The 16,482-nt window shown below is 39.7% G+C and overlaps 1 protein-coding gene across 3 annotated transcripts; it reads left to right on the forward strand.

Annotated features, from left to right (window-relative positions):
* The first annotated feature begins 46 nt into the window (after positions 1-46).
* On the forward strand, positions 47-7,807 carry LOC5519558 (solute carrier family 22 member 15-like). Of its 3 annotated transcripts, XM_048720707.1 has the most exons (11): positions 134-203; positions 330-383; positions 2,039-2,324; positions 2,571-2,799; positions 3,582-3,780; positions 4,243-4,470; positions 5,114-5,248; positions 5,506-5,603; positions 5,963-6,074; positions 6,295-6,367; positions 6,993-7,807. In XM_048720707.1, exons 3-11 carry the CDS (start codon positions 2,040-2,042, stop codon positions 7,218-7,220), a joined length of 1,587 nt encoding a protein of 528 aa, XP_048576664.1. In that variant the 5' UTR covers positions 134-203; positions 330-383; position 2,039; the 3' UTR covers positions 7,221-7,807. The 3 variants fall into 3 exon arrangements, with proteins under 3 accessions (XP_032220237.2, XP_048576664.1, XP_048576663.1); XM_032364346.2 differs by lacking the exon at positions 330-383 and having other exon boundaries at positions 47-203; XM_048720706.1 differs by lacking the exon at positions 134-203 and having other exon boundaries at positions 230-383.
* The last annotated feature ends 8,675 nt before the right edge of the window (positions 7,808-16,482 follow it).

Raw genomic sequence — 16,482 nt, forward strand, 5'->3', positions numbered from 1 at the left:
CTGTTTTTATACCCTTATCCTCACACTAGTATTGTTCGATTTCTTTGGTTTGTGCGCAAATTAGGCCTCTCTGTCAGACGAACCAATCAAAACGGAAAACGGATATTGATCATTTGCATGCATCCTCCTTATTTACCAAAAATGCCGGAGAAGCAAATAGAGCTCGGGGAATTAAGCCCCTCGATAGCAGGCAAGGAAAACAGGTATGTCTTGTTCAAACAATAACAATGACGAGACTATTTATTACAATATTCAGCTGCCCTCTAAATGATAACCACATATGATTATTTATCTTGCACCATTGTTATCTGTACTCTCCTTCGCTTGTGGTAAATGTAGTCAAATTGCCAACCAACCGGGAGAACGCTGAGGTATCATAAAAGGTAACAGAGAACTCCATTTAACTTTTTTGGTCATATGTATAAAATATACAAAACATTGATGCTTAATTCATTTGCACTTCAGGACTGTAAGAGCGTATTGGGTGTACAAATGTTCACATGTATATCTATGATAACAGAATTGCGTTCAAGCTACCCCTCTAAGGCCACTATGACAACCCCCTTCCCTCCGTTTCCATATTAGACAAGAGGAATACCACACGACTCACAAGAACAGTTAAGACTGCAATAAGTCGGGGAAAAAATCAGCAAAATCGTACGACAGAGCTCTGTTGGTGCACTCAACCGAAAAATATACACCGGAAAACTTCACTAATTTAGAAGCTATATTCAGCAAAAATAAAAAAAACTCGTAAAGCACCGGCAAGTTAAAAAAAACGGGTCGGAAGTAAGGAGAAACCGTGTTTTTTTTTGTTCGGATACATCGTCATTTAATAATGTGGGATTGGGTATGTAAGGATGGTTTTCCGGTACTCTATGCTCCAGTGAGTATTCAAAGTTATTCAAATCAGTGCGATTTTATAAATTATAAAATTTATAAAAAACAACAAATTGAAAAGTCTGTGTTTATTTAATGCTATCAATCTGCAGCAACATAGCAAAAAGTCGGCTTTTAACTGATACGTTTTTTTTAAGAAACTAAAGGCTCAATAGCTGTATCACTGAGAGCGTTAGGTCTAGAGGCATGTTAAGTACAAATTCAAACATTTTTGGAATACGGAAAAGCTATTCAACTAGAACCTGTTGACCAAAATTTGTCTTCCTTGATCAGTTATGAAACAAAGGCACCCGATGACTTGTTTCGGTAAATTATCTGTTCGAAAGTAAAAGTTTCGCAAACTGGCAAAGGTCAGCATATTCGGAAAGGTCAGCAGATCACATTAATTAAATTTATGAAAATAACTTTTCAATGAATTATTTCTTCCTTTTACCTCTAGTTACCTGCTTTGTTTCTCTACCTATAAACAACAAAAGACAATACATTCTCTTATAATACCTCGAGGGTTGATTTCTTTATCTTTTTTTTTTATTGCTTCGAAGATGAGGTGTGGAGAAAGGGGAAGGCAATCACTTGTTTTTTTTTTCATTTGTAAGCCTAGTTGCTTTGCTGTTGGCCGTCTCGATCAGCATTTGCTGACACAAGACAAAAGAAATATGGCAAGCCACAGCTCGTATCATCGCATGATCTAAAAAACAACACTTGCTTTGAAAAGCTAGCGTCTCGCTGACAATGTGTAGTTCCAGAAAATATCCATACCCCCCCCCCCCCCCATTGAGGGGATTGGAAATTCCGGGGGGTGGGGGGTTCAGACGACCAAGAATTTCCAGAGGGAAGGGGGGTTAAATGCCCTTTTTCCTTGACAGTTAACGTATTTATCTTTTTCCATGGGGTTGGAAATACCAGAGGGGTGGGGTAGGGGGCCATACCTCCGACCCCCTCAATAGGGGCCGTGTGGATATTTTCTGCAACCACACAATGCATCCGCCGTTTATACAGGGGTAAACCCCAACATGGCTTTTCCCTGTCATGCGTCAAAAACTGTATGTTGAATCCGGATGATAAAAGCTGATCAAGAGTACCAACGGGATAATGTTACACCAAATTATACCAATGATCAACTCATTTTTTACCCCAGCATGACTCTGACAGCCGACCAGGCAGTGGAGAAGGCGGGAGGTTTTGGCTGGTATCAGCTCCGCGTCTTCGCGGTCATCAGCTACGCCGTAATTTTCTGCAGCTGTGTGCTGATGGTGATGACGTTCAGTACAGCGGAACCCCCCTGGCAATGCGTAGCTAACAGCTCGTGTAACTTCACCGGGACCTTTAAACCGGGGGATGCTAATTATGAAAAGCGCTGTTTGATGGCCCGGGATCAGTGGGAATTCGCCATAGATGCAGGGTTCGACTCTATTGTCACTGAGGTATTACATACTTTCCGCACATTTATTTATAGACTTCTCGCTTGTATGTGCACAATGCGCATAAACCTAGTATTTATCGCTGCTTTCTTTAACCTCCCTTGTACTGCGACGCCCTCTAAAATTACCATGCTCTATGCCAGTTTTTGTGAGATCATATAAAGTCAACCATACATCGCCACTCGAGCTCATGGCTCACTTAAAATTTTGTCTTGTTTCAAACCATTCACTTTTCGATCTTTCTTCTAGTGGGACCTGGTTTGCTCGAAGTCTATGTACGCGACAATTGCCAATTCGATCACGTTTATTCTGTGGATATTTGGTGCTATGGCTGGCAGTATTATTAGCGACAAATTTGGTCGCAAAATCGTTGTCTTCCCGTGTGTAATCTTCGCGTCCTTGTGTGGCTTGGCATCTGCATTTGCGAACAAATACTGGGTGTTTGCACTGTTCAGGGCTCTGCTAGGCGCCGGTATAGGTGAGTCAACCACTCCTTACGTCATTATACAACGACACTCGTAAATCGCGCCATCTGATTGGTCAAGGGTCCTTGTGTTGTTAGAGGACACATGCACGATTAGCGTCAGCATGCCCCCCCCCTTAAAATAACTAGATCTCAATGCAGAGAACATAATTCAAATTGATGTGTAAACAAATACATCACGTCTTGTTGGGTACTTTTTTGTTCATGACACGCTGTGCCGTCATTTGTGCATCTATTAGAGGACGTAAGAACGAAAAAAAAAAAAAAAAGAAATATCTCTAAATTATTTCTCCTTGCATAATTATAATCATAATATCCCCATCTTAATACTATCGTTATCATCGCCACCATCTCTGTAGGAATCACCGCTATTGGTACTACCATGATCATTTTTCATCATCATCATCATCACCATCACCACCACCTTATTCACCATTTTGTATGTTTAATTATGAAACAATAGGCCAGCTATAAGCATGCGAGCGCTCTCAACATGGGAACCTACCTCAACTACCGGCATGCAGCGCGCGCTTCGTTTATGTAAGCTTAAAAAAGCGCGCGCTGCATTCTGGTAGTTGAGGTAGGTTTCTATGGTTATGCGCGCGCAAACTTATAGCTGGAATGGCCAATAAGGTATTTAATCTTTTAAGCCCTTTACCCATCTTTGTTGAGTTCTAAAAGTTGGTTTTGGGCAGTGTCGTGAAATGTGCGGCTGTTCTTCAAGTTGTAAAAGTTTCACGTAATGATGAGGCATCTTTCTCGTTTTTTTTTCACAGGTGGTTACTCAATCTGCGGCTTTGTCCTTGTCATGGAATACATTGGTATACGACACCGAAGCATTGTGGGATTCTGCGTGTGGTATCCATGGATACTGGCACTATTCATGCTCGCGTTGCTAGGATACTTAATCCCGAGCTGGCGAACCCTATCCATCATTACTAGCGCGCCTGGTCTTCTTTTTTTCGTCTTTTGGTGGTTAGTGTCAAGGGTGGATCAAGGTTTTTTAGTCATGTAGAGATAATACTGTTCCTACGGGAGAAGCATTGATAGATGTTTTTTGCGATCGCTTTTTGTATTAAAATATTTTTGCCTGGATAGTTTATAAGGTAATGGAACGCATCTTGTTTCGTCATTCTACTGAATCCAAATAAGGAGGCTGGAGTGGAGGGAGGGGGGGGGGAAGATATATTAAACGTATGATAGAGCTGTAGCAGTGTGGATCCACCGTTGGTTATTCCTATCATATCCTGTAGCACTTGTTAAACTGCGTGATTTTAAAACTGATGCATCTATTCTTTTCCCAAAATTCCTTAAACGTAAACATGAATACAATTCACACAAAGCAAATTGGAAACACCATTTTTTCATACAGAATACGAAAAAATGACTGTTTGAGCCTTTCTACAAGATATATTCATATGACTGTTTGTTTAAAAGGTTCACTCCTGATTCCCTACGCTGGTACCTCGTGAAGGGGAAGTTTGACGATGCCAAAAAAGTCCTTGTAGATGTCGCCAAGGGCTGTGGGAATAATTACACCAAACAAGACTTCGAGTTTGAAGAGGAACACACATTTAATATAGAACATGAAAGGCTTGGCGACATCAGAGACCTGTTTCATTCGCGCTCCATGGCGCACAGGACACTTGTCAGCTGGTATTGCTGGTGAGTCACGCAATTATGTCACGCTATTACATGTTATTCTCGTTATCATTGTGTTATGCATTTATGTCACATATCCTGTTACGCATTCCTGTCACGCATGCATATTATACTAAGTAGCTTTTGTCTAGCTACCACCAATGCATTTGCCACGCAACCATGTCATGCATTTCTGTATCACATTCATGTAACGTTTCCTTATCACCCGGTTAATAAATATCAGCACCACTGTTAGCTGCTGTCACGCAAGCGTATCACTCATTTCTGTAATTTATGTCACACATTCCTGTTTTTCATCCATGTCACGTGGCCTTATTAGGTTGTTTAGTGGTGTGGTGTATTACAGAATCAGCATTACTAGCTATTGTCACGCAACCATGTCACACATTCCTGTTTCTCATCCATGTCACGCAGCCTTATTACCATGTTGGTCAGGGGTCTGGTATAATACGGAATCAGCATTACTAGCTATTGTCACGCAACCATGTCACACATTCCTGTTTCTCATCCATGTCACGCGGCCTCATTAACAGGTTGGTCAGTGGTTTGGTATACTACGGAATCAGCATTACTAGCTATTGTCATTGTCACGCAACCATGTCACACATTCCTGTTTCTCATCCATGTCACGCGGCCTCATTACCAGGTTGGTCAGCGGTTTGGTATATTACGGAATCAGTCTCAGTAGCACCACCATTGGCGGCGACATGTACCTCAACTTCTTCCTGTCTGCGTTATTCGAGGGAATCGGCATGGCAATAGGAATTCCTCTTCTCGACAGGTAGTGTGTACTCTTATCATTTTAACGAAGGCACGAATATAATAAACATCCCCGTATAAGAAACTACAGGCTGAAATTTGGCATTAATACCCACTTGGCTTATATGTTTTAGTGACTACTGTATATTGTTATAGCGACAAGCGGTGTTATATATTGTGCTATATTATGGACATAGCCACCCTTCACCCAATAGACACCCTCCCCAGACCAATATGAGAAATGTAACGGCGGTCTCGGCGTGTGTTTTTGTGCATCAGGTTTGGCAGGAAGAAAACTATAGTAGCCTCAATGTACGTTGCAGCGTTGGCAGCAATCGTAGCAGCACTTCTCAGCCAATATGATGATGGCAGTCAAGGTGAGTATTTTTTATATGGGAAAATAAATATGGCGTATCTTAACGCTCGATTCTAGGCCCTCGATATAATGCATCGTTGCCTGCAATCGTTTCTCAGCAAATATGTTGATGGTAGTAAAGATGAGTATCGATATTATTGGGAAATACATATGGCGTATCTCAACGCTCGATCCTAGGCCCTCTACATTATATCGTTGGGAGCCGCCGTAAACTCAGCTAAGAACGTTTAATGATGACAAAACATGTGGCATAACTCAAGATTCCAAGATCGATCCGATGCCCTCCTTTATCAGATATACAGCAATGGATTAATAGCAATTGAAATAAACTGATTAATGTCTTCAATATACTGTTGACAGCAATGCTTGTTGGCAAGATAATCTCAGCCATGGTGATCGCCAAGTTCTTCGTGACGATTGCATTTGATGGTGTCTACGTCTACTCGTCAGAGTTGTTCCCAACAGTCGTAAGGTAACATCGATCCTTTTTTTTTTTAGCTTTGTTTTTCTAAAAATTGATGGTGGGTATCAGAAACCTTGTTAGACGCAGTTTACCGGTATTGCACTGGTTGCATGTCGCTTTATCGTGTAACTAGAAAAACTGCTACTTATGCTGTAGAAAAACTTGAGGTTGTCTTCTTGTTGGTGTGTAGGAAAACAGGGAAATAACATGTTTTATTGTGCGGCTGTAGGAACACGGCAATGGGGACGTCTACTTCAGCGGCACGAATTGGTTCTTTTGCTGCCCCATTCACTGTATACTCGGTAAGGCAAGAAAGACACTTACGAGATTACGATACTTTTACGAGATTACGTTACAGGCGTCCGCCTTTATGTATTTATATCGCACATTTGTAAGCTTTTATGATGCTTCTTTCATTGTGTATACTTAGTACGACTAAAAAAGACATTAACTTACAAGCGTTCGCCCATATACAGTCGATTGACAAAAAGTTGTCGTTAACCGGCTTCTCGACTACGCAACAAGCCCGCATGTAACGATGTAAGCATGGGTTAAAGCACGGAGCTAGCTGCATGTATCAGCCACTGCATAACTTGTTAGTATAAGCAGCTAGTTCGCCCTTATGTGCCTATGCCTCGTACTAGCGTGACCGGACTAAGCGTGTTCTACTACTGTAGAACGACGTTGACCCTTACCTTGTTCCTTTGCGCCAGTGCTAAACCTTCCCATGACTCATTACGCTCACTAGTATATTTCTCACTTGAGACTTGAGACGCCTAGGTACGAGGCAGTTTTGGAGGTGAACAGCTAGAGTCTTGGCAGTTCTTGAGATAAACGGGAAATATGTCATCGGACTTCTGAATATTAGAAAAAACGTCAGCTATTTCTTGACGAGCGTTAACCACTTTGTCTTTTTTTTTTCATCAGCAAAAAGTCCATCCCATGATGCCTTTCGGGATCATGGCCCTGAATGCGCTAATTTGCGGCATTCTCTGCATGACTCTTCCCGAGACCAAGGACAAACCGCTGCCCGATACCGTCAAGCAGACCGAGGAGTCCCCGTGCGAGTATGCATTCGAGGCTGATCAAAATGGCTACATTGTCGAGGAGAAATTGCTCCAACCCTTCCCCACACAGCATGTCAGTGCTGCTTGATAGACACAGGGCTCCCACACACAGCATGTCAGTGCCGATTGATAGACACAGGGCTCCCACACACAGCATTTCAGTGCCGATTGATGGACACAGGGCTCCCACACACAGCATGTCAGTGCCGATTGATGGACACAGGGCTCCCACACACAGCATGTCAGTGCCGATTGATGGACACAGGGCTCCCACACACAGCATGTCAGTGCCGCTTGGTGGACAAATGCCCAATAGAGTGCGCGATAAAAAAATAGGTTTTCTTAGAAAGCGTGAATATGTCCATCATTTCACGCAAAGCATCAATTCAAATCGCTTGGCTTGAAGTCAAATTTGTTTTTCAGTCTTTGGCCTCGTCTATACTCATTCGAATTCAAAATGGCGGTCGCAAGCGCGAAATCAAAAGGTGACGATATAACGTTGGCCGTGCAGCCAAAAGACGCCTGGGGAAGAGGCCATTTAGTATTAGTTGTTTTATTCTCATCATTGGTTCTCTGATGAACACATTGTTTTCGTCATCAGACTACAACCCCCCAAGATTAGAATCCTGAGTCAATCTATATATTGGTTATAAAAAATAAACATTTTAAGATGAAGTGTTGTCTTTGGTTTTGTAATCGTATATTTGATTTCATCATATAAATAATTTCATTTGTTAAAATGTATTTTATAGCAACCTATCGTTTCTAGTAGTAGTATACATTTTGTGTGAAGACTAACTCCAGAATCGATTTTAATGTTGCATCTACATTAAAGGCGAACGTCAAAAACTGAAGATTATGTTAGGCAAAGGGCAAGCTGCGCCCCTTTGCCTCCAGCCCCGCTAGCTAGATCAAAATCGATCATGTGTCAAAGGCCGGGCTGAACTAACCGAGCGATACATCGCTTGCATGTCTCCTAGTTTAGCCACCGAAAGAGACATTGTAGCGCGCGCCAAATCTTGTAGCAGGGACAAAGTTATGTTTTCGGATAGTTGAGAAACATTTTCGTGTCACACTCTACAAAACTTCTTGCGCACTTCATGTTTCTGGTAGTGGCTAAACTAGGAAACATTTAGGAGACAAGTTTCGCGCATATGTCGCGCTAGACATGTCGCCTAGTTTAGCCAGGTCTTTCGATAACCCAATAACCTGAGCAGTGATAAACAGCACGTTAAACAAGAAAGAGTTTGTGTCACTCGATCGATTGACCCCATACCCACTTGAGAAATTGTGTATCCGCTTTTGTCTCCCTGCCAACACCCACGCGTGTCGCATTTATTTGGGGGTACAATTAGATCAAGGCATGTTTTTTGAGCATGATTTTCCTGCTCTCTTAGAGATTTTTTGCTTATTTTATAATCTCCGACAGAAATGTTTCTTGGGAATATATGCGCAGTATTACGTGGGTGTTTTATTTCATGCCTTACTTGCAGCACACTTTCAACGCTATCCTTTACCATATCGCTAAATCACGCGCATATTCAGATGAATATCGCCAAGGTGTTCAAAAGCGTTTCTTTACGGCTAACAACCCGCCTACCACTGGGCCTTGAAATAGATAGATAGAAAGATTGATAGATATTTTATTCATGGAACCTTACATCGGTGTGGATCCACAAATTATTATATAAATGATATTGAATGGTGTTGATATGTTTCTCTTACTTTACCTTTTTGCCTTTTTTTTATTCTTGTTGTTTAGGAAGATTAGCTGACGTCACTGTACGTTCTCATTAAGCTTCACATTTCTTGCATTCATACATTCAAAAATATGTTTCGGTAAGCGTTTATTCACGTTTTCATTCTGACTCAATCCCATAATTCTGACGAAATTATTTTCCAGCCAGCGTTCAACCCCCCCCCCCCCCCCCCCCCCCACCTCGGCACTAATCTAAGGCCGCGTTTTTCCCTATTCTGGAATGGGAATTGTTGGTAGAAAATTTACAAAATGGCATTCGAGTCATTTAGCTACAGGTAGCAAAATGGGTGGAATGGCTTCATTCCATTCCGGAATGGGAACGAGGGATAAACAAACGCGCGGTTTTTCTAATCATTCTCATTCCGGAATCACGAGTAAAAAAGAAAACGCGCCCTTAAGTAGAGAGGTCCATAGGCATTACAATATACAATGAGATATGTATGTTAAATCTTTTTTATTTAATATTCTAGTCTGAGCTGGCCTATTCGCCTTGATATAGATGATCTATGTGAGCCCATTCCCGCCATTCCCAGCACGTGTTTTTTTTTGCTCGTTCTCCTGTCTCCTTTCAGCCCCCCGTTTGAACTTGTTACTATATGTCAAATTTGAAAAGCGTATCTGTTTTTCAATCATAATATATTGATAATGGGTTTGCTTTACTATGGCGACAACGCGAGAGTCGGCATTTTTTAAGCGCTAAAAGGTTCGGACAAATTCAATTTAATACATTTAACGTATTACGACGGAAGGTCTATCGTTAATGCAATATACAGCGGAGACCATCACGTTATTGTAATGACAGCTAAGATGTAAGACACCATGTCAGACTTTGTCATCTCTGAAAGCCAGTTTTACTTGTTTTACAGAAAATGAAGCCCTCTAGGGCAACAACGGAAGCGGCGTACAAAGTGTGTTGACACAAAAGATCTGCTTCTATAGACAGATAAAAAAATCTGTCGGGCGAATTACTCCCAGAAAAAAAAACGAGAATTCAATTACAACAGCTTTAGCTTTTTTGGGAATAAAGGATAAAAGATAAAACTCAAGAAAACGGAAGTAGTCAGGCAAAGTAAAAAAAAAATGAATAGGCTATGCTGGATTTGCTCGTTTAAAATCTCAATGATTGACTTTAACTGCTCTCTATATATCACATGCGTATCTATACGTAATTCTGTAATTTCATCAAGAATATTGTATCATATCAATTAGTCTTTTTTATCGTGCCAATAATCGTTTATGGATTTGTATTTCTACAGGGGTTTGATTATGGTGATAACTTTTGCTATATTTATCCTTAGAGCATAACATCATATGTTAGCTTTCTCGCCTGCCCAATATTTTACCTGTCTTTGGGAAATGGAATTAGAAAAAAAACTGTAGAGTTACAGATTATAAGGCTAGAAGATACATATTTTTATGAAAAGTAGATACTAAAAATTAACGAAATCCATTTTACATATTATTATACGGCTATTAAAAAGCCCACAACTCCCCGTGATATCGTTTCAATACATAAAATAATTGTGTTTTTCATGACATTAAAATACAATAAACATTCTATTGAACGGTAGAGAGAGCGCGTCTGATTGCTATATGTTTTGAGTACTTTGCTAGCGTTTAAGACGCCTTCTCTTATTCTGTAGTTTCAATTTTATTGGCGCGATTTTATAGCGCCCGCGTGTTTTGCTCTTATACGCCGCCGTACGCGTTGCCGCGTGTTTACTTGAAAACCTAGTAATAAACATCCCGATTTATCTCCCTTTTTCGTGCTAAGCTCTTTTCTCTATACTTTTAATGTTTCGGTTTTTGGATGAGTTGTTTTACCATATCTACTATGTTGTAGAATACTGCTAAAGTTTGAGCAAATTGACGTTCTTGACACCTCGATTAGAGTCCTCCATTATGGTCTCTGGATTGTTGGTAGATTTCTCGTAACAGCCCGTACCGTATAGTGATTGAAAGTGTGGTCCATAATTAACCTCTTGGCATAAAATAAAAACTGTGCCACTAAACTCGTAGTTATTTAAGTTCTTCTTTTTTTTTTCATTTTCAACACCATGGAACCGTTTGTTCTTTGACAACTTTACAATGGTTACAGGTGCAGGGACGAGAGAAAGTGTGGAACGAAACGTACCAATGGTACGAAACCGATTGCGCAAGAAAATTGTATTGTAAATAATCTATTCAATCTCTTTTAAAGGTGTATACTTGGCGATTCTTGGAAATCGTGTCCATTTTCTCTTTAGCGCAAAACACATAATTCTCTTTTTATATCTGTCTGTCTGGAAGCTTACAGTGTTTTCTGCGTTCGTAGTTCTGCAACTCTGAATATCGCTTTCTGCAATACTTCTCAGGAACCTCAAAGTTCCTTGCTCTTTGTGACTTAGTTACTGACCGTAAAAATGTAACCACGATAACACCAGTGGGTCTTGAGTCTCATTCCGCCCAAAGGCGCACACATTCTCTTGATCCGCTCTCTCCGTGTGTGAAAAAAACTCGGGAAATAATGTCTTAGGGTTCAGATCCTGCACATGGTAAGAAGTTGTGTTATGTTGTCGTTTATGTAGGGAGCCCCTCTGGAACAAATGTGGAAGAGTTATTTTACGGCGCCTTTGGTACGCTCTATCTTCGCAGCTTTCATTGACCCAATTATCCGCCGTCTTAGGTGCGGAAACAGTGACAAGACTATCCGTCCATGTCTTCGCGTATAACTTCTCTTCTTTTTCCCTCTCTTCGATGATGGTATAAAGAACAATGGTGTAACGATCGCTCGGCGAATACTTTCTTCCTAATCGCATGTTTCTTGAGTTTGATTTTTGCAGTATGGGGCGGTATATGATGTCTGACTTTTTAACCGCATTTGCCCATCGCTAGCAGTCGATTACTCGTATATGAGCGTCAAGTGGCATTTAGCGCACATGTATTATTCAATATTTGGTCTTAATTTTCACATCTGTTGTTGATGAACTGCAAGATAAAGCGCTCAAAGCTGGGAAACGAGACAGGTTTTGGTTTCTTGCTTTTCGAGTTAAAGGCGGTGGTAGAAATGTTGATAAAGTTTTATTGCCAATCATTCTTATTTAGTTACTTGATGTGATGTGTGTGTAGGATTTAAGAACTTGAACGTTTGCAATTTGATTGGTTGAGCAATTCTAGGGAGATTGTCATTTGTTTGCCGAAACATAAATTGAATATAGAACACCTCATGTACGAAGGTCTCCTGGGGGTAAACGATTTTCGTAAAAAAATGGAAAGACAATTAGCGGAGGTAAATAGCCTCGCGGGGATACCATGCACATCTAGTCTGATATCACTTAGAGAAGGCTTTTATATACACACCGCAATAAGGCCAAGAAAACACACCTTCTCACTTTCCGACACTTTTAGATAGTGAAATATTTGTGGTATACGAAAATCCCATTAAATGAAGAACCCACGCATGGTGTCAGCGGAATTGTTAGTGTTATCACCTTAGCTTGGGAAATAAGTTTCAAGAATGTCGTGAAAAGCGTCTCGTTTGCTATCAACTCGGCGACGTCAATGCACGCCACATTTTTAAAGCGTATCAAACTCTTGAGCTTCTTTAAGATGCCTTAGACCACACACACCGCGCACTTGTTGAACTTTCGTTACATCAAATTGCTCACATTTACTATAGTGATAATGTGTAATTAATACCAAATGTCTTCCAGGGGACCATTTCCTGGCATGATTAATTGCCAGTAATGAGCGTTTTATTATTCACACATTATGTGAAACTCTCTTTAAACTCTTGAGTTTTGCTAAGAAACCTTTTATCACACCACTTTGAACATTATGCGTCTGACCAAGACGCGAACCGCACGATCGGGATTATGTATAATCAAGAGAGCAAGAGGGAAACTTTGTTATTATTCGCGCGCCATTGTCAATTTCCATCTATACTCTCTCGACAAAATTTAGTACTAAATGCCTTCCAGCCGACCATTTCCTGGCATTAATAATTAATAAATTGCCAGGTAGACGAGGATTTTTACTATATCTCACTATATCTCACTCTTTCAAATTCTTAAAGTTTTTCTGAAGCGAATACAAATATACCGTTTGACACTATTTTATTAAAGTTCAAATATCAAATAAGCAATATTTCAAAGCTTTTTGATCCACATAAAACATAAGAAAAAAATACTGTCAAATAAGTTGAATAATTTAAATTATTATTTTAAAAAGCCTAAAACAGCCTATTACGAAATTCGCTTCAGAATAACTATTAGGTCCAAAGGAAAGTGAATATAGTTCGAGTTAGCGGGGAATTCGAGTCGAGTTCGACTTAGCGGGGTTCTGCATTTCATTGTATTTTTCTATCTAGTGTCAATATTAATCTTTACTTTTTCATTCATTAGGTATACTTATTTTTCGATCTACTTGTGTGAAATAGGAACCATTAGCAGCATTAGGTTTCAATCATTGTCCTATGCTGATGTTGATGGGAATTCGATGGGAATCTTACTTACTTTACTTGTCTTTCAAAATTTGAATTTCTAGCAAAATTAGAAGAGTAATAGCAGGAGCCAATCATTTGTGCAAACGAATTGTAGTACCAAAATCTAAGAACCAGACATCTCCTAGAATTGGTAATTTACACTCATTGTAACAGTGGGCTCCTTCTATTATCCTAAAAACAAACAGTCTATGGAAAGGTTATTTGCAGAAATAGGTCAATGGTACAAACAATGTATTGAAGGACTCCTGACTAAGCCTGTTAGATTATAACACTGTTAGATTATATAAAGTGCATTTACTTAAATGAATAAACAATCATTTGTTGCATTTGTTGCGCGTGTTCTGGCGAAAACAAACAAAATCTCAGTGTTGAATCGTTCGAGTAAAGGTACGAAAGGCTGACTTCAGTCGCTGTTTTGAATTACTGTACAGTTCTTAGCATTCGCCAAAATGTGACAGTTCGCCGGTAAAACGCCGCCATTTCAAAACCGCGGGGTACTGGAAATAGTCTTGCGTTTTTCAGCACTGTCCATTCAATGAGGGATAGAGGTTTGATTTTAGAAAAGAAAAGCTTATCGAAAGGAAACAACACGTGTTCTAAAAACTAAACAGAAGCATATATGAAAAAGCACAAAATGGCGATTTATGTACAGCAAATTGAGGTAAATACCTTTAGCTCATTCTTGAGTGTTCAGGTCACAAATAAGGTCTTGAGACTTGACTGACTGCAAGTTTGAAGTTTACACGGGTCTCAACGCGACGCTAATGTACAACACTGCGAAATTTTCCGTAATCATTCCGAGTTTAACACGACTTTTCACAATAACTTGGTAGAAAATAAAGCTATGGTGAAATTTACAGTAATAGAAACGCGAATCTGGCATTTTCCACTGCACAAATAACATGGATCTGAGAGGTGGAATTACAAAATCCAAGATGGCGACCATGACAGAGTTTGCAGTGTCGAGCTGTGCATTCCTTCTGCGGTAACTAGGCCAGCGATGACGAAATGAGGGGAGGCTAGATTAGCATAGATACTTCGTGTAAGAAAAAGGCCTGAGTAAGGTCGCAGCAAGTACACTAAAAAAATACACACACAATGGTGCATGGACTTCCTGGGCATTGCACAATAATGCACGTTGTTAGGAAAGACGACGAAAAAAAAATAGGCCCGCAAACATGCATGCAGCTACTGTGGTCGAATTTACAGGAATTTAGAAAACCATATATAACCAGTTATGGGCCTAAAAACCTAAAGTCTCATTGGTTTCCTTCAAGCTTAGTCTTTTCAGTGTCTTCTATCATGAAAATATTTTTGCCGCCTGATTGGTCAATAGTGTCTGCCCAGTGTCCATTACTACTGTTGGCCCTGTGTGGTAGTTGAGACAGGGCTCCCACCCCGAAATTAGGATTGCAATGTCCTTACTGGCCTTTAGCGGAAATATGCCATAGCGAATTTCAGCTAATCTCGGTCTAACAGCTCGAAAGGAAAAATGTGTTTATGTTTGCATTTGGATCAAGGTCAGTATCTCTTGCCTTTGCCCAAGCAATATCGCGAGCCTATTGGAATACTTTAATTCCCATAAAGAAGAAAGACATTGTTAACAAGCAACGTTTAATTCGTAATAACAATAACATTAACAGGATAAAATACCCTACTTAACTTAAAATACATAAACATGTTTTTTCTAATAACGTTCAACGCTACAATCTATAAATAACAACATGATAAGAACAGGATATAAGAACAGGATAGTAAACTTTATGATTAAACAACATAATTAAACCTAGTAATCTGTTTCTCTCTATAAAGAGGAATACAGATTCTTCCAGTGATAAACTGTGCTATCACTTTACAAGCTTTGTCTACTATCATCTTGTGGGTCAGACTTTAGTAGTAACTGCTTGAGCTCATTTATATCGATTTCATTTACAGAAATATCACGATTAAAAGCTTTCAAAAAACTTTCGATTTCGTCATTGAATGAGGTATACCTTTCATTTTTTTGTCTTGGCGTATCAGTAAATTACAAACAAGTTTGGCGTTAAGTAATGATTTTAGGGTAGTTATTTTACATTTACTGCATGTTATAGTTTCCTCTTCGTCGCCATTTATGTCCACAGTACTGTTGCACATTATACAACAGCAGCTCTTTTTAATGTCTATTCTAATGCACTGTCCAATGATATGTCCCGTAACTGTTGCGTGTCTATGTTCGCATTCGTAATGTCCTCAATTTCCTCTATACAAGTTTCTTCGTTTGTTTTGAAATATTTGTCATCATCAAAGATTCTTACTGTTAAGTTCTTAAAATGATATGACTTTCCTGCGTGTACTGTGTCAATAGTATTTTCCCAGAGCGTTATTTTGATCGATTCGGACGCATCTGCTACTATGCAATCAACCATGTATTTTTGGATGCCTTTCTTGATAATAGACAGTTTTTCCTCTTGTTTAGTAATTACTTTGACCTTCAAATCAACAGTATCGTAAACATTTTTGTGAAGTGCCTCATGCACGGTTACCAAATGGTCATCAAATTGATCATTATATTAAAACTGATCTTCAGAACTGGGCATAATTTTTGACATCTTTCCAATAGTGTATTTTTTAACACTAGTACTAAAACGCTTCTGCGCATTCTTCTTAGTATTAACTATTTTCAAGGGCTTCTTGTTCTTGAATGCTTGCTGCAGGTTTGCACGTTTTTTCGGTGAATAACAGACCAAGCGGATAGATTCTGATGACGAAGTTTGTAGTAAAGACTGGTGGTGTCGCTGTTCATATATGTCCATCTTTTACTCTACTCAGTTGATGTATGTATCCTTCAACAGCTGAAAAGGGATTATGCAAAGAAAAAATGGTTATTATGCTACCGTTCTCATACCCACAGCTAAACAACTTGGTACATCGCTGGGGAGGCTCTATGTGACAGCCATTTTTTTAGCTATAGCTGACTCAATGTTTTTGAGTACTGGAACACGTGTTGAAAGTTCTTTCTTTCAACGACCGTTTCACAAATCCCGTGCTTGCATCAATGACTATTACCAGAGCCTTCCATGCAAAAGTAATGAGCTGTTACACTAACAAAAACCATTCCATGGAAAT

The sequence above is a fragment of the Nematostella vectensis genome, chromosome 13, assembly GCF_932526225.1.
Source record: "Nematostella vectensis chromosome 13, jaNemVect1.1, whole genome shotgun sequence".
Classification (NCBI taxonomy): Eukaryota; Metazoa; Cnidaria; class Anthozoa; order Actiniaria; family Edwardsiidae; genus Nematostella; species Nematostella vectensis.